This window comes from Fringilla coelebs (genome assembly GCF_963513975.1).
Source record: "Fringilla coelebs genome assembly, contig: SCAFFOLD_30, whole genome shotgun sequence".
Lineage (NCBI taxonomy): Eukaryota > Metazoa > Chordata > Aves > Passeriformes > Fringillidae > Fringilla > Fringilla coelebs.
Genome location: NW_028167448.1, coordinates 5,017,525 through 5,039,620, shown reverse-complemented (window position 1 = coordinate 5,039,620; position 22,096 = coordinate 5,017,525). Strand labels below are relative to the sequence as shown.

Sequence of the window (22,096 nt, the reverse complement as noted above, 5' to 3'; positions counted from 1 at the left end):
ACCTCAGCATGTTGGGGGTCTTTTCTCATGTGCCCCTGAAACCCTAGGGCTCTGTGCGTTCCTTTTTATGGAAAAGAACCATCCTTCCTGCCCAGGCACACGTTGTAGGAAAACAGGACTCCCATACAACTAAACAATATGATTAAGCAGAAGCCATTTATTGTTTTCATTATGCACTTATTTATACATTCTAACCCTACTATTCACTCTGATCATGCATCTCTTCATTGCTGCCTCTGTCTTGTCCTTGTATTCTGCATACATTTCTCAGGGTATGTGATTGGTTACAGTCCAGGTGGTTCTCAGCCCTCTGTTATCTAGTTCTTGTGGTCTTGGTATTCTGATTCTCAGCCTCTTCTTTCTTCATTTAGCACAGTTTATGTCTTAGTAACCTTGATGAATTCTAGAGGGCTCTGATAAGAATAACTATAAGCGATATGGCTGGTGCACAGTGTAGCCAAACTTGTTCAGAGACATTGCTACAACTCCCCCTTCTTCTTCTTCTTGCACCAGCCAAACCCTTTTCACTGCATTTTCTACGAAGTGGGTCACCAATTTCATTAGGCATGGAATAGCACAAAGCAATATAATAATAACTGCTAATAATAACAAAGCTCCCTTTATGTTGTCTTTCAATCATCCAGTTATTCCCTACCCCTCAGACCACTCATCCAAGCCCAAATCAATCAGGGTCAATTTCTTCATGTTGTCTTGTAGTTGAATTTCCTGTGAATGGATGCAGAATGGTCAGAGAGATTCATACAACTCATTCCTTCAAAATTCTCACACCTGTGCTCATGTGCTAACAGCAAAAAATCTATAGCAGCTCTATTTTGCAGTGTGCCATGTCTAATACTATCTACATCAGTGAGCATTTGATTTAAAATAGCTGAATATTGTGACAGCTGAATAGCTGTCACAATCAGGTCCTAAGCTTGTGATTGCCCTTTTGGAGTTCTTGCTATGTCCTGCTCTCTAAACAATCTGTTTCAGCATTTCACACATGCTAGGGGCAAACATGGTTAGCTTTCCTAAATAACAAGGACCACCAAACGAATGGCTCAGAATTGCAGGCCATGCCCTGTCCCCACAGATTAAAAAGATACCTGGTGGAAGCTTCTGTACAGTCACATTTGCACCAGCACTTCCAGGATAAGTCCAACTGTGGCAATATTTGGTCACATACCATGGAGAATTGGGATTAAGGATGACACTATTATTTTTGGGACGTGGGACTAGGACATTGCTCATATCAGTTGATTTTGGGTTTAAAAAGTAGTTAAAAAACAAGCAATAATTCCCAGGTACCAATCCTAGCAAGTCTAGTTCTTGGGGCTCTAGTCTGCTTTCATTCAGTGATTGTGTTATCGTACCTGCTTGGAAGCCCTCGCCATTTGGCCTAATTCCCAAACTTTTTCATATCTCTAATTTTGTACCACCTCTGGTTGTGTTACACCAGTGATTCTCCACACTTGATCTATTTCTTCCCACATATCGCTTTCCTCTTGTTCCTACCCATCTTGTAAAACCAGTAAAATCACATATTGGGATACCAATTTAACATGTACAGAAGGGATCTCCTGGCATGGCTAAGGACCCACAAAAGGAGTCCACCCCAGTAGTATTGGCCCAAGTAAGCCACATATTCTGTTGATGCCATCCTGGCAGGGAAATTTCTTCTGCACTACGGATGTTGCCACATGTCACACGTAACAGAGGGAGACTCCCAAAAACCTGCACATCTAATTTAAGACAATTCTTCATCTTTATCATTGGCAAAAACCTTGTGGGATCAGGGATAAAATCCAAACTGACTGTGCCTCTTGTTCTTTGTACACTTCTTCTATTCCATCTCCTTTGGTTCTTCTCTTCCCACCTCTGCTTCTTTTGTTCCCACTGCTCAGGTTGAACTCCCCAAGTCCCATGGATAAATTCTCCTTTTCTGCATTCAATAGCCTTGATCTTATTCTCTCTCTTTTTGCTCGAGCTTCCAGAGTTCATTATGATACCACTGAATAGCCTGCCCCAACTGCTCCTGAGACTCAAACAAATTCAGTGCTCCTTGACAGGTTTCAGGGGAATTAACTGTTGTTCCTGTCTTTTGGGATAAAACCACGCAGGTATTAAATTCTTGGGTGTGCCAATGTCTGCACCCTACACATTTTGGGAAGTTCCTTCCTCTAAACTCATACCACCCATCTGATCCACACCCCACACATTCTAATCTCATCCTAGGATAGCAAAAGCATTCACAGTTGTTTTCAGGTAACACTGGTTGTTGTTTCATTGGTGATATTAGGGATCAGAGTGTCCTCCTCATGCCAGGGATGAACCCATTTCACTGGTATCCATCAGGGTCCTTTGTAATGATACAAGCATAATCCCTTCCTGCTGCAAACCTGAGTAATGTGTTAATGCTGGTGGGTCACTACGAGTACCTACTAGCTGTAGATGATTCATAATATAAACTGCTTTCAGCACTCTGTCCTGTGGGCTCAGCCCATCCTCTCCAATTTTTTGTTTATCAAGCAGTCCTTTCAGTACCAGTTGTGTTCTTTCAACAACAGCTTGTCCTGTGGTATTACCTGGAATGCCTGTGCTATGCTTCACTCCCCAATGAGCCAAGAAATCTTGGGTCTGTCGGGCTGTATATCCTGACCCATTGTCTGTCTTGATTTCCTGAGGCAAGCCCATGATGGCAAAGCAGCCTCGCAAGTGTTGAATGACAAAACGAGATCCTTGTCATAGGAGTGGCCCAAACCATGGCAGACAAGGTGTCTATAATTACATGAATGCATTTTAAGTGACCAAAAGAGGCGTAGATGGTCACATCAGTTTGCCATAACTGCAGGGACCCCAGGCTGTGAGGGCTGATTCCAGGACCCAATCCACCAATTGTACCCTGGCACTGCAGACAGCTTGTGACAATTCCTTGTGCATCCTGCAGCGATATTCCAAATTATTTGTGTAAAACTTTTGCACTGGCAAAACTTTGGGCCTGGCCAAATTTATCAATATTAGGAGAAGCAGCAGCCCAAAGTGGTGCCACCAGTTGGTCAGCCTTCTCATTTCCTAAGGCCAGGCCTCCCGTCAATCCAGAGTGACTCCTTATATGGAATGAAAGATTTAGCTGGGGGTATGTATTCTAATTGCCATCAGTTAGAGGAGGGGCAATTAATCTTCTGTTAATTGGGCAGTTTTCTTTATCTCTTCCACAAACCAATCCTCCCTCTGGGAAATATCCTCTATTCATGGGCCATTGAGTGTCACTGCATGACTGACAAAACTACATCATCCCATTGGGAGATGCTCCGCCCAGAGGGAGGAGCCAAGCATTCCTACCTGGACATAATCTGAGATTTGGAACACCAGAGCAGCCTTTTCCCACTGGATTCCCAGAGGAGTGGCCTTCTTCTCCACTGGATTCCCAGAGGAAGACCAGGCGTATTTACACCACCACCAGACCTTCAGAGGGAAACTCCACCTTTCTACAGGATCACTGCTCCAACAGAACCACACCTGTCACTGCAGGAGGGCTGCAACCACCATTTAATGGGACTGCTGCCAACACCCTGACCCACAGGGTGTCAGGTCATATTCTGACTCTCTCGGTGGTTGGTTTTCTGGGTCTTTTTGTACTATTGCATTTGTATTTCTTTTAAATGTTCTTAGTAAAGAACTCTTGCTGCTATTCCCATATCTTTGCCTGAGAGCCATTTAATTTCAAAATTATAATAATTTGGAGGCAGGGGTTTACATTTTCCATTTCAAAGAAGGCTTCTGCCTTCATTAAGCAGACAGCTGTCTTTTCAAACCAAGACAGATTTTGGCGCCCAGTGTTAGGCCTAAGGGCATTCACAGAAAAAAGGTGAAAAAAATATCACAGTTCCTGAGTAATCTAATTTTTATGTGCTGATATAGGAACCTCACTGACACCATGTGGTCCAGCTTACCCTGTTTTGGGTGGTCGTGGCTATATTTCTCCCATTTGCAGGCCCGTATCTAAACATGGGTCCTACAAATAAGACTACTGTGGCTGCTATCCAGTTTGCCTTATGGGTGAGTAAGGAGAAGAATTAATGGATCTTTAACTTCCTCTGGAAGGCAGACACATGGGTTCAGAGCTATCACACACTAACTGTGTGGTTTTGGGGTTACTTTAATAACATCTGCTGTAAGGAAATGACACCAGTGGAAATTTTCTCGCAACCCTTCACCCAGCTCTTTGGATTTGCCCCACCAGTTTTCAAAGGGTTCAGGTCCACTCAAAATGCTAATGATATCATACAGTGGTTGGTGTTGCTGATAGGCCTGTTCTATTTAGCATTTAGAGATAAAGGAAGATTAACCTGGATAACCACACTGACACCTCCCCCAGAGACAAGGATGCTGCTGCCCCATAGCCTGACCCTGCCCCACAGCCCACCTCAGAAATGAACCACCCAGATTGGGTGGGGGTTCTGGTGAAGGAGATGGGCCAGATGCTGAAGGAGTACATTTTCCCAGCTGGTGAGAAACTCTCCCCCTGCCTCAAAGAGGGAGAGTCTGATGGTGCAGCAGTGGAGCCCACAGATGTTACAACTGTCCAGGTTCCAGCTGAACTGCAAAGGCAGTCACAGCCAGGAGCAGTCACCCCTGTGGATACAAGGAGACCTAAGATGAAATCAGAGCATCCAGGTAAGGATAAGAAAGGAGGGCCCTCACATCCCACAGGAGAGCCGATGGTTGAGATCATTACTGAGTCCCTGATGTAGAAAAGTCTCTGTAATCTGCACAAAGACATTGTATGACGGGGACGTGAGGCTTACACAACCTGGTTACTCTAGGTCTGGGACCTTATGGTCACAGGAGTGCAACTGGATGGTGGTGAGGCAAGGAATTTGGGACCATTGACCCAGGACTCAGGTGTGAATCAGATTTTTGTAAGGGAACCAAGGTCCCTTTCCCTCTGAGAGTGGCTTTTCATGAGTCTCAGAGAGAGGTTTGTCCACAGGGAGAGAATGCAGGAGGACCACCATAGAATGTGCTGGAAGACCCTTAAGAAAAGGATCCAACAGCTGAGAGAAGTGGCAGTATTGGAGGTACACTTTGGGAAGGATGGACAGCATGATAATGACTCCGACAAGGTCAGGTGCACAGGGCAAATGCTGTGGAGTCTGGCAAACCTGGGGCCATCCCAATACACCACCTTCATTGCAATGATTAATGCTGATAACAACTGAGACAGTGGGTTCTGAAGAAGAATGGAGATTGATTGTGGACTATTGTGCCTTGAATGAAGGGACTCCACTGCTGAGCACTGCTGTGCCGGACATGCTGGATCTTCAGTATGAGCTGGAGTCCAAGGCAGCAAAGTGCTTTGCCACTACTGACATTGCCAACACAGTTTTCTTCATTCCTCAGGCAGCAGAATGCAGGCCTCAGTTTGCTTTCACCTGGAGGGGCATGCAGTACCCCTGGAACTGACTGTCCCAGGGGTCAAAGCACAGCCCCACCATCTGCCATGGACTGATCCAGGCTGCACTGGAAAAGGGTGAAGCTCCAGAACACCTGCCGTATATCAAGGACATCATTGTGTGGGGGAACACGACAATGGAAGTATTTGAGAAAGAGAGGATCATCCAGATTCTGTTATAAGCTGGCTTCACCATGCAGAAGAGCAAAGTCAAGGGACCTCCCCGAGAGATGCAGGTCCTGGGAGTAAAGTGGCAATATGGACGGTTTCAGATTCCTACTGAGCTCATCAGTAAGATCAGTACTGACCAGCAAGAGGGAAACACAAGCTTTCCTAGGCTCCATAGGATTTTTGAGAATGCACATTCCCAAGTACAGCCAGATTGTGAGCCCTCTCCACTTGGTCACCCATAAGAAGGACGATTTCCACTGGGGCCCTGAGCAGCAACAAGCCTTTGCTCAGATCAAGCAGGAGATCACTCATGCATTAGCCCTTGGCCCAGTGAGAAGGGGACCAGAGGGGAAGAATGTGCTCTACTCTGCAGCCAGGAACCATGGTCTGTCCTGAGGCCTTTAGCAGAAGGTGCCTGGGGAGACTCAAGGCCGAGCACTGGGATTCTGGAGCCAAAGTTACAGAGGATCCAAAGCCAACTCCACTCCCACAGGGAAGGAAATCTTGGCTGCCTGTGAAGGAGTTCAAGGGGCCTAGGAGGTGATTGGCACAGAAGCACAACCAAATACCAGTGGCACCCCAAATACCAGTGCTGGGGTGGATGTTTAAAGGAAAGGTTCCCTCTACCCACCATGCCACCAACACCACATGGAGCAAATGGATTGCCCTCATCACACGGCGCGGCCGTACTAGAAACCTGAATCACCTTGGGATTTTGGAGATAATTACAAACTGGCTGGAAGGTGAGAACTTTGGTCTCACTGACAAAGAGGAGCAGGAACAAGTGACACAGGCTAAAGAAGGTCCACCATACAACCAACTATCAGCGGAAGAAACACGATACTCTCTTTTCATTGACAGTTCCTGTAGCCACAATTCTCTTCACAGAGAAAAGCAAGGCACAATTTCCCAAGAATTTCTTCTGGGAAGGGTAGCGAAAAAACCTCAGAGAAGAAGGGAAAACAATTCTTATCTCTGCTTGCTGCTCTTGTTGTTTTGCACATGTGGAATGTGTTGGAAGATTGTTTACCTGACGTGAGTTCTTAATTGGATTCTGGTGTTGATTGTTTGTGTTAATTAGCCTGTCATGTCCAAGCTGTGTGGACTGTCTGCACACAGTCACAAGTTCTTCAATTAGTAGTATGATATAGTATAGTATCTCTCTTTAATATAATTGTAATGTAATATAGTATAGTTTTAATAAAGTGAGTGTTCAGCATTCCAAAGCCTTGGAGTCAGATGCCAATCATTTCCCTGGTCAGGAGTCATCCTGTTTTCAACAGGTTCCTGTCGCATCGTAGGGATGAAGCAGAAGTGGAAAGCAGCCGTATGGAGACACAAGAGGTTGCACAAGCTACCAAAGGACAAGGTGGATCAAGTCAACTTACTGAACTCAAAGCCCTTCAGCTGGCCCTGGACATTGCTGAAAAAGAGAAGTGGCCAAAGCTCTACCTCTATATTGATTCATGGATGGTAGCGAATGCTTTTTGGGGCTGGCTGGAAAGGTGGAAAAAGGGAAACTGGCAGCGCAGAGAAAAACCAGTCTGGGCTGCTGATGAGTGAAAAACATTGTCTCTTGGGTAGAGAAGCTACCTGTGAAAGTCTGCCATGTAGATGCCTACGTCCCTGACAATCAGTCTAGTGAGGAACACCAAAACAATGAGCAGGTAGATCAGGCAGCAAAGATAGAGGTGTCAAAGATAGACTTAGATTGGCAGCACAAAGGGGAGTTGTTCCCAGCTCGATGAGCCCATGATGCCTCAGATCATCAGGGCAGAGATGCCACCTATGAGTGGGCACGAGACCGAGGGGTGGATCTAACCATGGACAGTATTTCTCAGGTTATCCATGACTGGGAGACATGGGCTGAGATCAAGCAGGCCAAACGAGTAAAGCCCCTGTGGTATGGTGGGTGGTGGCCCAAGTACAAGTATGGGGAGGCCTGGCAGATTGACTACATCACACTGCCCCAGACACGCCAAGGCAAGCACTCCGTGCTGACCATGGTGGAAGCCACCACGGGATGGTTGGAAACCTACCCTGTGTCTCATGCCACTGCCCGTAACACCATCCTGGGCCTGGAAAAGCAGGTGCTTTGGAGGCATGGTACCCCTGAGAGGATTGAGTCAGACACTGGGACTCATTTCAAGAACAGCCTTATAACCCCTGGGCTAGGGAACATGGCATTGAGTGGGAGTACCATATTTCTTATCATGCACCAGCAGCTGGGAAAGTTGGAGGGTGCAATGGCCTGCTTAAAACCACCTTGAAGGCACTGGGTGGGGGGACTGTCAAGAACTGGGAGATTAATTTAGCAAAGGCCACCCTGTTAGTGAACACCCAAGGTTCCACTGCGCAGGCCCTGCCCAATCTGAGCCCTTGCAAACAGATGGAGATAAGGTTCGAGGGGTACATATCAGACGTATGCTGGAAAAAACTGTTTGGGTTAATTCAGCCTCCAGCAAAGACAATCCCATCTGTGGGGTTGTCTTTGCTCAGGGACCAGGTTGCACCTGGTGGGTGATGCAAAAGGATGGAGAGACCTGATGCAAACCTCAAGGGGGCCTTGTTTTTGGGTGAACGACCCATGGCACTGTGCTTGTATCTGTACCTGCCTGTATATATGTATATAATTTTTAAAGGTTTAAATTTCATGTAACATGGTAGTATGGGAAAAAATTTGGGGTGGATAATGTTGGGGGTTGAGGTTTTGGTTTTTTTCTTCTTTCCTGTTCTCTCCTTATCACCTGCAGACTTTCTTCCCATTGAGTTGCTGATAGGAACTGATGGCTTGAGCTGGGCGGGGAGGGGGAATTCTTTTGGTTTTCTTCGAGTTTCTCGGGGCGGGGCGGGGGGGGGGTGGCGGGGATACTGGGAGATTTGGGCTGGGGGCATTTCCTAGTTAACTGTCTTGGCACCAGAGGAGACACAGGATGGGGAAGGAATTTGTCACCACTATGAGACTCCATCCTTGCTGCCTTCTCCTACCACCACCGTAAACAAGCAGGAAACCTTTCTTCTGCTGCTGGGCCCCGCATTCCCCTGCCTGGCCAGGACATCCCGCAGGTTCCAGCTATTGCCCTGGAGTTTTAGGATATTCTTGTTAACTGCTCCAGAATTTTCTGCTCATCCCTGCTGTTCCAGCCTGCTACTTCCAAGAGTCCTGTTGGGGCATGTGGATTGGCTGTCCCGGGGTTTGTGGAGCAAAGCCTCTCCTCCATCCCTCCTGTCTGGGCCTAGCCGCCATTGCCTCGTGCTCCCCGAGCTGCCCCACAGCGCCCCCTGCAGCCCGGGGGGATCACTGCACCGCCCCTGCTGGCTGTGCCCGGAACTGCAGCAGAGGGGAAAGTGCCGCAGCCCCAAGGCTGGGACGGGGTTCCTGCTCTGTGTTTGGTGATGCTGCAGGGGTTGGTGTTCTGTGTGCTTGGTTACACACACCAGTAAAGAATGGTTATTCCCATATCTTTGCAGGGAGCCCCTTAATTTCAAAATTATAAAAATTCCCGGGGGGTGGTTTAAATTCTCCATTTCAAGGGAGGCTTTTCTGTCTTCCCTAGCAGACACCTGACTTGTAAACCAAGAAAAGGTGTATCAGTGCCATGGATCACAGAATGTGCCATGGATCACTTCCATGTTCCTCATGAAAGGACTGTCCCTCTCCATACCCTTCTGAGGAGCTGAGCAGGAGGAATTCACAGGGTGGATGGCCTGAAAACCAGCTTTTGCCTTCAGATGGATAAAAGTCAGCTTAATAATGGCCCTGCTCACCTGGGTTCTTCTCCAGCTATGCTCTGCGAAGCCGAAGCTCATGCTTTGTGGCCTCCAGACATTCCTGTACATCTTCTTCGAGACTATGAGTTCTTTGGGAGAGCAATCCATGGTTCTTCTTCAACATGGATTTCAGGGCCTGTGAAATATCCTCCTCTTTGTTTCCTGTGATGAAAGAACAATGTCCCTCAGTCACTGATGTTTCCTCCTTGAGCAGGAGACCAGCTATCTGTCACAAGCAGGCCCAAAGGCTCTGATTTAACCTCCCTGACAGAGGGCCTCTCCTCAGGGCCCTCCTGTGGGTGGATTTTCATTCCTCATTTGCCCTTAGAAATTCTCACCTCACAGGAATTCCATTTGGCCATGAAGGCACAATCTGGAAATGGTTTTCCTGTTACCCTCACACTTTTAGCAGAGAGGAGACAAAAAACCCAGAACAAGTTTTCATCACTTTTCAATGTCTCATTTGTGCTTTCTGTAGCCCAATAAATGAAGAGCTCCAGCTTTGAAGTGGGCCACATGCTTCACTCCAAGCCCACAATGGCTTGAGCCAGCAGGAATTGCAGGGGTTTCCCTGGACTCTCCTGGGCTCCTCCTTGCCCTGGCTTTGCTGGCTGCAGCTGGAGCACAAACAGGACCCACGGTCATGAAGGCTGATCCTCCCTCAGCTGTCCCTGCCTTGGGGCCAGAGGCTGTTCCCAACACACTCTGTGTCCTGCCTGAGCCAGGCCCAGGGGCACAGTCTGGGGCCAGCCAGGCCCACACTGGGGGCTGTGCCCCAGCTGACCCTTCCCCTTCCCAGCACCTGCTCCTGCAGGCAGAGCTGTTCTCCACAGGCCCTGTGCTCACAGACACATCCAGGCTCTGCTCAGGAGAGCTCCTCTCCCTGCAGATCATCCACAGGGAAACCAGGCTGAGCTCACATGTGCCCCAGTGTGGGACCAGGAGTGGGACAGCAGGTGAAGGGCCATGGGAAAGGGAGAGAGAACGGGGACAGGACTTCAAGGGAGGACCCTTAGCAAGTATCAGGCAGTGAGAGAACTCCCAGCACATACCCTCTGCAAAGGTGAGGGACAGAAGAGGGACTCTGACCACCTGCACCTGCAGAGAACACTTCAGCATGGAGGTGTTTCAGTGCCATGGATGACAGAAGCTGCTCCCCATGGAAGGACTGTCCCTCCCTATCCCCTCTGAGGAGCTGGGCAGGAAGAGCTCACAGGGTGGTTGGCCTGTAGAGCAGCTTTTGCCTTCAGATGGATGAAAGTATGCTTGGCAATGGCCATGCTCACCTGGAATCAATTCCAGACCTGCTCTGAGAAGCTGAAATTCATCCCTTGTGCTCTCTGGCCATTCCTTTACATCTCCTTCCAGAGCTTGAATTCTTCGGGAGAGCTCTCGGAGGTTCTTACTCAACATGGATACCAGGGCCCTTGCAATTTCCTCCTCTTTGTTTCCTATGATGAAAGAACAAGGTCACTGGGTCACTGATGTTTCTTCCTTGAGCAGGAGACCAGCTATCTGACACAAGCAGGCCCAAAGGCTCTGATTTAACCTCCCATGCTTGGCAATGGCCCTACTCACCTTGGTTCTTCTCCAGCTCTGCTCTGAGAAGCTGAAGCTCTTCCCATATGGTCTCTGGCCATTCCTGTACATCTTCTTCCAGAGCTTGAAATCTTTGGGAGAGCTCTCGGAGCTTCTTATTCAACATGGATTCCAGGGTCCTTGCAATTCCCTGTTCTTTATTTTGTGTTAAGAAGGAACAATGTCACTGGGTCACTGATGTTTCCTCCTTGAGAAGGAGACCAGCTATCTGACACAAGCAGGCCCAAAGGCTCTGATTTAACCTCCCTGACAGTCTCTCTTTAGGGTTCTCCTGTGGGTGGATTTTCATTCCTCATTCCCCCTTAGAAATTCTCACCTCACAGGAATTCCATTTGGCCATGAAGGCACAATCTGGAAATGGTTTTCCAGTTACCCTCACACTTTTAGCAGAGAGGGGACAAGAAACCCAGAACAAGTTTTTATCACTTTTCAATGTCTCATTTATGCTTTCTGTAGCCCAATAAATGAAGAGCTCCAGCTTTGAACACACTGTGTTTGAACACACTGCAGAGAACACTTCAGCATGGAGGTGTTTCAGTGCCATGGATGACAGAAGCTGCTCCCCATGGAAGGACTGTCCCTCCCCATCCCCTCTGAGGAGCTGAGCAGGAGGAGCTCACAGAGTGGTAGGATTGTAGAGCAGCTTTTGCCTTCAGATGGATGAAAGTATGCTTGGCAATGGCACTGCTCACCTGGGATTTTCTTCATCTCTGCTCTAATCTCCTCACTCTCTTTGGCCTTTAAGTTTATGAAATCCTCATGCAGAGCTTCAATTTTTTTCTTGAGGTTCTGGAAGGCCTTGTCTATTTCAGATTCCAGTGCCTTGTTGGTCTTCTCCCTCTTTCTCTTTCCTGTAGGAAAAGACTGGTGTTAGTGGGAAACTCATATTTCTCCCTTGAGCAGGAGACCACCTATTCTCTTTGAGGATGCTCATATCCTTTTTTGTAAAGTCTCTTCTTGAGGGTCTTTTCTTAGATCTTGCTGCAGGCTGTTTTTTTCTTCCTCTCTCAGAAGAAATAATCACTTCAGAGGAATTAAGCACTGTGTTCAAGGTTCAGTCTGGAAATTGATTCTCTTTTTTTTGCATTTTTTCTTTATTCAGAGGACAAACAAAAAGCTCAGACTTAGTTCCCTTATGTCCTGCCTGTTTATAAATTTGTTTTCTCCAGACCTCTTTTTCTTTAGATCTTCCTTTCTAATTCTGCAGCCTTGGAAATGAATTCACTCATCCCTGAAAAACAGAGATGTGGAATTCATGGGCTAAAGCACCTGTGGGTACCACATAGCACTGTCCTGGCTTTCAAATGCTATTCCAACAGGAGTTTGCTGTGGGAAGAAACCTTGGCCTCTCTACTGTAGCCCCAATTTTCTTCCTGACATGGAGACTTTTTCTCTTACAGCTTTTGCCTGTTGAAAGGAGTCTTGGCACCACTGAGAGCTCTTCTAAACATGGGTTTGGAGCTCCTGTGCAGCTGGTGAGGAATACTGGGAGGAGCCCCATGGCCTCCTCACTGCCCAAAGGCCTGGAATGGGGGAGAGCCCAGGCCATGCTAAATTCCAAGTGTCCCTTGAGGGAATGACATTCCCCTGCCAGCATCCCAGCTGGAAATGGCAGGGGCAGGAGAACAGCTGGCCTTAGAATCCAGGGGGTGGGATCCAGCAGAGGCCAGGCTGTCCTGGTCTGTGCTGGGAAAAGCCCACTGCAGGGACATCTCTGCACCCTGGGATCCCGGGGTCCTGGGCATCTGCATGGGGATGGGCAATGTAACAAAGGACTGGCTGGAAATGGGAATTTATGTACAGGTGGGATTGCTCGATCTGACTGCACCAGGCCCTCATGCACAACAGAATTCTGGATCTCCTTCCTGCTCGGCAGGGTTCAGTTTCCAGGTACGGTGGGCAAGGACTGGCACTCACCTGCACAGAAAGGCTTCTGCCTTTTGTCCCTGTAGCTAAGCCCAGGGTGAGATTCCTCCTTTAGTGTTCAAAGAAAATCCCAGAAGGGATGTGCTATGTCTTTGAAACCATTACTAATTGTGAGGAACACCCCCCACTAGAGTATGACATGTCCCTGGTCAAAGAAGGTCACCCCTCTGACCAAACTGATCCCACCCCAAAGGCCAGGCCTTCTGCTGTGCTCTGGAAGGGGTTCTGCAGGCAATGTGCTCAGGGGAGAGATCTCCACTGGCCTCACTTCTCTCAGGGATAACATATCCCATCCCATCCCATCCCAAGGGTTCCCAAGGATGGCCACAGACAAGAGGAATGGGACCCAGCACACTTACTGAATTTGTTGAACATCAGGTCTAGGGCTTTCTCAGCCAGGTAGCCAACAACCGCAAATACTGGACATGAGGTACATATGAAAAAAAAATCAAAAAGAAAAACAGGACATTTAACAAGGACCTTTCCCCAGGGAACTCCAGGACTGCAGTGAGCAGGTTCTGGGGCAGAACACATCCCACAGCTTGCCCAGGAGCCGTGAGGTCCTGTGGACCAGGAGCCCCACAGCAGTGCTGGGGGTTTCGGACCCTTGCGGCCCACTGAGGCTCTCCTGAACCAGGGAGCTGCCTCAGCTGCCACAGCACTCAGGCACCACACAGGTGCCTCAGTCCCACCAGAGCACAGCCACCCACCAGAGGGTGAAACTCTTCTGCCTCACACCAGGAGTGGAGAAGAACCTCCCACGCCCCTTCACTGTCCCTTGGCACATTCATTTCAGCCTGACCCTCAAAGCCCTGCTCAGCAACACCCCCTGCTAGAGTAGGACATGTCCCTGGTCAAAGAAGGTCACCCCTCTGACCAAACAGATCTCAGCCCAAAGGCCAGGCCTACTGCTGTGCTCTGGAAGGGGTTCTACAGGCAATGTGCTCAGAGGAGAGACCTCCACTGGCCTCACTTCTCTCAGGGATAACACATCCCATCCCATCCCATCCCACCCCATCCTGTCCCATCCCAAGGGTTCCCAAGGATGGCTGCAGACAAGAGCAATGGGATCCACGAGTCCACTCTTTTTTACCTAAGTTGCTACCTAAGCCTTTTCCAGCTTTCCTCCACCAGCTCATTTCTTCTAGCCACTGCTTCACCTGAAAAGAAAAAGAAAAACGAAAAAAAGGAAGCTTCACTACAATATTTCCCTAAGGATTTTTAAAGGGCATTTAAGAGCTTTTTGGGGAGACATATGTCCCTTATACTACTCAAACCTCTGATCTACTCAGGGTTTTTTAATTTTCTGGTTTTCCCTTCCATCACCATCTAAACAAGTAATGCAACTCTTAGTGTTATAAATAAGAAGCTTGACTAGGCCAATATTCAAGCAACAATCAATTTATTAATTAATTATGGTAAAGTATGAGCAAAACAGCGCTGGGTACAGTGGAGGCAGTTTTCCCTCCAACTGCACACCGATGTTTGGGCTTACAGGTATTTATAGGGGTACTCAGAAGCTTTCTCAGCAGTTTCTATTTTTACTTGTTTACATCACAAGTTTTTCTCAGGATGCATCCCAAAAAGGAGGACTCCTAGATGGTGGTGGCTGCCTCTGAGATGTTGGTCCAGTTTCTGCAACAATAAAGATGAATCCCATCTGGTGAAGTCCAGCTCCCCAGATGTGGGTCCACCTTTTTAATTACAATGACTATAAATCTCACAACAGTGATGTTCAGCTTCCCTTGGTGAAGCTGTAAATCCTTGAGATGATGTCTGTCTTCCTTTCTCAAGCTGTTTTTTCTCAGTTTTGTTAAGGAGTGAGATAAGCATATTTCCTTTCTATATATTCCAAAGCTATAGTTTCAAGGATACAAGCAATATTTTAAAATTATACTTCAAAAGGTTATTATTGCAGCACTCTTTAAGGCCTGACTACAAGCAAAAAGCAACATCCTTAATGCTTTAATTCAAATGCTCCTAAATCAATCCAGGTTAATTGCAAACAAAGGACAGGTTCAAAGGCCTTCTTCCATGCTTTACTTTCCTCAGTTATTGTTAGAATTCGCAGCTGTCCCATGGTCGGTGTCCACACATATCGCAATCTCAAATACACACATTGCCTTTCTGTACCAGACACAAAACACAACTTTGTATTTCACATTAGCAAAAGAGTTAGCCATGTCCCCTTCTTGTTACCTATGCCCTTTTTTCAGTATTCACTCTTGTCGTGGTTTGGAATGGGAAGACAATTTGGGGAAGTGATGCAAATCTTTTTGTGTAATTGACAGTCTGTGGAACCACTGAGAAGCTGAACATGCCTCTGAAAAACACACATGTTAAAGACTAAAAAGCCCGGGAACTCTCCTTTCTGGTGGGTGAGAGGGTGGTGGGCCCCACTCCCCGGTCTTAGGTCTCGGCCAGGGCGGTCCTGCAGTGGGCTGGGTCCTTTTCCCCCTCCCCTGGCCGCCCGCCGGTTCCCCCGTTCAGTCCCGTTCTTGCCGGGCTGGGCCCCAGCAGCTTCCGGGCAGGAATGGGGGGAGGCTATGGAGTCTGGGCCAGAGCAGGGCTGGCCCTGGCTGTGATTTTATCATCAAATTCCCTTCCCCAGCGTAGCTGAGACCTGAGAGCCCTGCAGCCCGTGCAGAGTGGCCCTGCGGCTGGAATTGAACACAGAGAAAACCAAAGACCAACCATAAGGCTGATCCTGGCACAGCCTGGCTGCAGCTCCTGCCATGAGTTATGGGCGGGCAGGTAGGCCTCAGGTGTGATGTTAACCCTTTCAGTGCTTCAATCCTATCTTAAGTGAGAGAATGAAACAAGATGCAAGCATGGAAAGGAACAGCATGAAGACATCAAGGTCAGTGAGGAAGGAGTTAAGTCCCAGATGGGAGGCAATTAGGAGATACTTTGTTTTTGGAGCGGAAATCCTCTTGTAAGCTACAGAGAAAAGACTATTTTTCCTATGACACATGAAACTATGGGGAGATTAAAGTGTTCAAATTGATATGGAGCAAAGGCCTCCATGCTAAGTGAAGAAGATCTTGAAATAGCTGTGATCCCATGAGAAGTTTGAACAGAGGAAGAGAGTAGTCCTGAGCTTCCAGGAGAAGAGGAGGATTTCTGTTCCCAGGGATGAAGATGATTTTAGAAATAGATAATGAGAATTTTTGCCTTTGAACAGCTCATCTTTAAAACAATACCCCATAAGTCCACATGGCCACTGACAAGCTGTGGGAAGGCTTGTGGCAATGGGAAGGACTTCACAATGGCAGGGTTCCCTGGGCGGCTTCTATTTGTGATAAAATTGAGAACCATGAGAGAACTGTTTCCTTTCCTCTTGTGGAGAAGTCTCCATAACCTTAATAAGAGGGACTTCTCTCCCTCATTGAACTGAACAAAGAGTATTTTAGAGGGGATAAACTGACTGGAAGTTTTAGGTTTGGTTTCTTTACACTGTCAGTGGGAAAGAAAAGATTGTGGGGGGAAGAGAAGTGTTTTGAGGGGTTTGTTTTGATTCTTATTACTTTTCTTTTAATTACTTTCAATAACATTTTCTTTATACCCTTTTAAAGTTTGGAGCCTGCTTTGCCTTTCTCCTAATCCTATCTCACAGCAGGAAGTGAGTGTATTGGTGATTGGCCAGCACCAAACCCGCCACATTCTTTGGTGCATTGGCCAGGAAAACCCCAAAATAGGGGAAATTTTAAATTGGCAAACCAAAACCACTACAACTCTGCAGTCCAAGGGAAAAGGGTCAAAATCTCTGTGGCGGGCAGAGCACTGGAGAAGATACTGCAGTTGTAAGATGTTATGTTGTACTCCCAGCTGGTCCCTAACCTATCTTGTCTGCCCTGGAGCTCTGAGAATTCTCACAGACACACACATCCTCTTCCTTCGTCAAAATTAAGACCTTCCTCTTTTTCAGAGTGCAGAACCTGGTGTTCAACCCCAGCCACAATTTTCTGCAAAGGAAAGGGACCATTTTCCATTCCTTCAGACTCAAATCCTGGAGGGTATCCTCACCAGCTATGAAGAAATCTATGGAGAAAGGACAAGTGACCTTGGCTGGTTGCCAGATGCCCACCAAACTTCTCTCACTCCCCCTCCTCAACTGGACAGGAGGAAAAAATACAACTGAAGAGCTCACATAAAGCCTGGGAAATTCCTCTTCAGTTGCCACCATGGACAAAGCAGACTAGACTTTGGGACAATTGCTTTGCTTTCTCAGCAATTCCCAATAGATCAGCAAGCCAGGTAACAAAGACAAAACTGAAACCACCTCACTCCCACTCTCCCTCCTCCTGGCTGTGAACACACCTGGTGCAGGTGGCTGGGGCAGCTGCAGTGCCTGATGCAAGCTGAGCTCCAGGTGGGAGCCCGAGACAAGAGCTCATGAACTGCCAACAAAGCCCAGCAAAGGGCACCAAGAGAGGTGGCACAGCTGGGGAAGGGACACCGAGAGACCCAGCAGGAGCTGAGGGCCCGGGAGGAAGAGCCAGACTTGAGCCTTGGGCATGCAGACTGTGAGGGGATAAAACTGAAGGGCCTCCTTGTTGGGGGAACAGCTCAGGCTGTTCCTGTTGTTACTGCGCTGGGAATAAATGGCTTTATGGAATCAGACAGCTGAGACTCTGCTCTGGGAAACCTGAGCTGGAACCAGGGAGGACACAGGGGGTGGGGGTGGGAGCAGGGGTGTGGGGAGTCCAGCAGGGCCCATTGGGGCACTGCAGCCACTGCTGTGGAGGGGCTCCAGTCCCAGCACTGAACACCTCTGGTGGCTGGGGTGTGATGGCCAGAGAGCCTTGGGAAGGGTCAGACTGGGAAGTTTCCTAAATATCCTCTGCACAGCTGGCTGCAGAAAGCAGGGCCCTGCTGACCCTTCCAACAAAGCTGCCTATCCGTTCTGAGCACATCAACCAGAGCAGGAGTAACGAGGTGATGGCAGAAACAGGGACTGTTCAGGAGTGAGGAAAGGTCTGCTCAGGGCACAGCTCGCTGCTGTGCTCTGCTCTCCCTCTTTCTTGCTCTCCATTTCCCTCTCTTTCAGCTCCTTGTGACTTTCTGTTTTCTTTGGCCATGTTCCAGAGAAGGAAGAGGACCTGGAGTTAAGGAAGCCCTTGCCAAAAGCTGCTGCATGTCAAGAAAGCTTTCCTAAAGTTCAAGGGGAGGATAGACCTGGGTGAGGAAAAGAGCTCCACTGAGGATTAGAAACAGAGAGGTGCCAGCAGGGACCCAAGAGCAGTCACAGCCCCAGGGCCTCTGGCTGTCCCATTGGTCTGACTCAAGGCATCAGACAGGAAATGCCAGGGGGGCTTTCCCAGGATTGAACCCTCCTCTATCTCCTCCCACTACTTTTTGCTCTTTTGCTCTGGTCTGAAGGGAGGGAAAGCATACAAATGGCATAAAACGCTCAGAGTTTGAGGGGTTTTCTCCTGAAAGCAGAGCAATAGCGTGATGGCTTCTCAAACAGTAACAATGAACAGATGATGTGCACGTGGAGCTGTCCTGGATGTGCCTCTGCCTTGATAACTGATGAACACAGACATTAGCTCAGATCACCACTCATGGAAAGATGGTTGTGCTTCCAGAGATGCATCACCCCACTTCTCACAGTCAGAGACAATTTGTTCTGTCTCTCTCTCTCATATTTAGAAGGGGCCCTGATAACTGCTTTAGACAGGAAAATTATTTTATGCAGGGCCAGATCTGCAATCCTGAGCCAAAACTGAAGCTTTGAGGAGGAAAAAGGAAGGGGAAAAGACAGGAGAGGGGAGGAGAAGGAAAAAGAAAATGAAGCGGGGAGCGGGATTGGGGGGGGGGGGGGGGGGGGGGGAGGAGGGGGTGAGGGGGAGAAAGAAAAAGCATGGCCAGACAAAAAAAAAAAGATAAAAGGAAGAAACTCTCTTCTGCGTTACCAGTGAGACCAACAGTCTAGTCTGCCAACAGAGGCCCAATAAATTAGATATTTTGAATTATGCACTGAGTCTAGTACAACAATAATACCAGTATTTGAGCTAAATCCAGGAGGAATGTATGACTGGTGGTAAAATCTCATTATGCTTTTTCTGGGGTGCTAAGGTGAGCTATTGTTTTCATTTTTATCTTTTATGTTATTAAGTTCTACTCACTCCCTGAAATAATTATTCATTACATATGCAGACTAAAAATTTTTCTGATCAGCCAAGATCAATGAAACAAACAATTTTCCATAATGTATTCATGGCATCCAGGCTGTGCCTAATCACTATGCTACTTACTTCTTTCTTTTTCCAATTTAGTGTGTAGCAAAAGCCACGGCAACCATTTTTGCTATCAGACAAAAAAAAGCTATTAAATAAATAAGGCCTGAATTGATATTTTTTTCTTTTTGTAGGAATGAATTAGGAGCCAGATTCGTGTCTGTAGACAGTGGGTGGGAAGGGACAATGAATTCTGAATGAGAATTCTATGAAATATTAACTTCGTGGTCTCCCTCCAACCCTTCTTGACTGTTCCCCCACCCTCTGCAGCACAGCTGGGCCTTGATGAGGCAAAGACACTGAAAGCCCTGGAGGGCAGAAGGGCTCCTTCAAACCTCAGCAAAGCCCAGTGAAGGCCCCAGGATGGTCCAGGGAGCTTTTCCCACTCAATCCCCTCTGGCAGAACTGGACACGGCACTTGAGGGCCTCAGCAGTGCCCAGCCCAGGGATGGTCACTGCCTGGGAAGCCTTGTGAGGAGGGGGTGTCACTGCTGTGTATTGCCAACAGTGATCCCACTGGCCTTGCCCAGAGAGGCGGCTGCAGACTGTGCGGATTGCTCTGCTGCAGACAGGTCTGCTTGGGCAGGGTTGCGCTTTTGTTGTTGGTTTTGCTGTTGCAGACAGTGATATTCTTAAGGAAATCCCACCAGCAGTTGAAGGACAGCTGGAGGAGGATTGCCACCTCAGTGACCCACCTGGGCAGTGTTTCCTGAGTGCCACAGCCCTGCTGCAGCTGGGCAGGTGGGGTGTGAATGTGCTGGGCAGGGGAGTCAGCCCTTCCCCTGGCTGGGCTCCTGCTCACACAGCCCCAGGTGCTGCTGCCTTGCCTTGCTGCTGGCTCTTGTGCTCCACCTCCCAAATGCTGCCTTTTCACCCTGGAGCTCTGTCAGTTCAGCCAAGAGCCTCAGGAGATGAGTGCTTTACTCCTGGCTCTTGGACAGACCATTCCTGCCTCCTCTCAGATTTCCTGATAGGCATTTATGGGAAAATCGGTGTCAAACCGAGAAAGGAGGTGCTGGGGGGGGAAGGAGGAGCCTGTGGGGGTGGGAACCCTCCAGAGCTGCTGCGCCTGCCACCACCTGGTTCAGCAACCCAAGCTCATCAAGTCTTCTCTGGAGCCCCAGCTCTGTGCTCTGCTGCTGGCCGCAGTCCCTGCCCCTTTGGTGCCTGGACCCCACTATTTCCTGGCTGTGACAGCCCAGGCTGGCACTGAGGAGCACATCCCTGGCCAGCCCTTCCTTGTGGGGCAGGACCAGGTCCCCGTGAGCATCTCCCTCTTCACCCAACAGGCAGCTCTGCTGAGCCATCACTCCCAGATCCCCCAGCTGCTGGAGCCCTTTGCTTTCCCTGGCCATCAATGCCAGGGCAGTTGCCATTCCCCATGGGAACCTGCTCACTGGCCTGGACACCCCTCGAGGTTGCCCCAGAGCTCTTCTGCCAACTCTCCCTGATGATCAGGGAGTTTCTGAACTGCCAAGGCAGTGTCCCCCGTTTCTGACCCCTCCACTGCTCACACACACAAGTCAGCCTTTGCCCATCCTGTTGAGGATCTCCAGGTATCCCAGCTGCTCTTCACACTCCCATCCTCATCCTCCCTGACACTCCTCTGGCAGTGCCTCTCTCCTTCCACTGCATTCCACCAGCACTCAGGAGCAGCCTTCCAAACCAGCTAGGGATGGGTTTGCCTCTGAAAAAAATGATGTAGGCAGCTTCTCTGAACAAGTCCGAATTTTAGGCAGCATTGAGGTTGAGAAACACAAATTTAGGGACTTGCTGGCCTACAAAACCCTGATTTGCGGAGTTCAAGGCTGAGAAAAAAATCTTGCTAGGAGCTTTGGGAATCAGGGAGGGTGATTTGGGGATATTTTCAGATCAGCAAGAATGATTCTGAGAGCTTCTGGGCTCCAAAAAACCAATTTAAGCTGATTTTGGGCTCGGTAGTCCCCATTTAGGAAGCTTTGGAGCTCCAAAGCAGCGACTTCAGGAGATTTTGGGCTGAGAAGCATCAATTTCAGGAGCAGAAGGAGCAAGCCGTGGGGAAACACAGGAGCAAGGGGCTGGTGCTTACCTGGGATAAGGCTGGAAAGAAGCAGCTCCGCGCTGGGATGTGAGCACCGAGGGCTCCTCATCCCAGTTATATCTCACCCTGCCCTCCCCCGTTCCCGCCCCCACGGACTGCTCCCTCCTCCCCTCGCAGCTCCTTTCTCAGTTTTACACTCATTTCCCGTAAATCAGTTTTGAGCCTGGAAAGTGAAAGTAGAAATGCTCCGATGGGAAGCAGCTCTTTGGGCTGGGTGGAAGGAAATGGGTGCAGCCAGCGGCCCCTGCCTGCTCCTGGAGCCTCCCAGGGGCACCGGGAATGCCCCGGGAGGGCACCGGGAGCGCTGGGAGTGAACCCCACGGGCTGGTGGCAAACAGGGCACAGGGCTTGAGTTAGGGGTGTCAGGGCTCTGGAACACTGATTTTGGGAACTTCATGGCTTAGAATCCCTGTTTCAGCAGCTTCGGGGCCATAACCGTGATTTCAGGAGCTTTGGAGCTGAGAAAGAGCAATTTGAGGGCTCTGGGGCTCCAGAACACTGATTGTGGGAGGGGTTTGGATCGGAAAAAAAAAAAAAAATAGGGAGCTCCGGGTGCCAAAGAAAGCAATTTAGGGATCTTTTGAGCTCAGTAACAGCAATTTAAAGATCTTCCAGGCTCAGAAACACCCATTTAAGGATATTTTGGTGTCTGAAACACCAATTTAGGGACCTGAGAAACACTCATTTACAGAGGATTTGGGCTCAGAAATATCAAATTAAAGAGTTTTTGGCTTCCCAATTCAAAAACCTTTTTAGGGATGGTTTTGCTCATGAGGGCTGGAATACAAGTATGGGGAGGTCTGGCAGACAGACTATACCCCAAAACCACCACAGCAAGTGCTGTGTGCCTGT

The 22,096-nt window shown here is 48.6% G+C and overlaps 1 protein-coding gene across 1 annotated transcript; it reads right to left on the bottom strand.

The window, feature by feature from the left end:
• Positions 1-147: 147 nt before the first annotated feature.
• LOC311165857 (uncharacterized protein) lies at positions 148-21,256 on the bottom strand. Its single transcript, XM_084227354.1, has 8 exons — positions 21,233-21,256; positions 14,028-14,082; positions 13,282-13,341; positions 11,689-11,847; positions 10,976-11,131; positions 10,684-10,848; positions 9,395-9,559; positions 148-726 (listed from the first exon to the last, which is right to left on the bottom strand). The coding sequence occupies exons 2-7, from the start codon at positions 14,059-14,061 to the stop codon at positions 9,411-9,413; spliced, it is 723 nt and encodes a 240-aa protein (XP_084083480.1). The 5' UTR covers positions 14,062-14,082; positions 21,233-21,256; the 3' UTR covers positions 148-726; positions 9,395-9,410.
• Between the last annotated feature and the right edge of the window lie 840 nt (positions 21,257-22,096).

Bases quoted from the DNA above. Each gene is read 5' to 3' on its own strand.
- LOC311165857 (XM_084227354.1), bottom strand. From the start codon at position 14,061: ATGAGCTGGTGGAGGAAAGCTGGAAAAGGCTTAG. The intron at 13,342-14,027 runs GTAGCAACTTAG...CCTCATGTCCAG, and splicing joins GAAAGCTGGAAAAGGCTTAG to TATTTGCGGTTGTTGGCTAC. The intron at 11,848-13,281 runs GTAAGTGTGCTG...CTTTTCCTACAG, and splicing joins CCTGATGTTCAACAAATTCA to GAAAGAGAAAGAGGGAGAAG.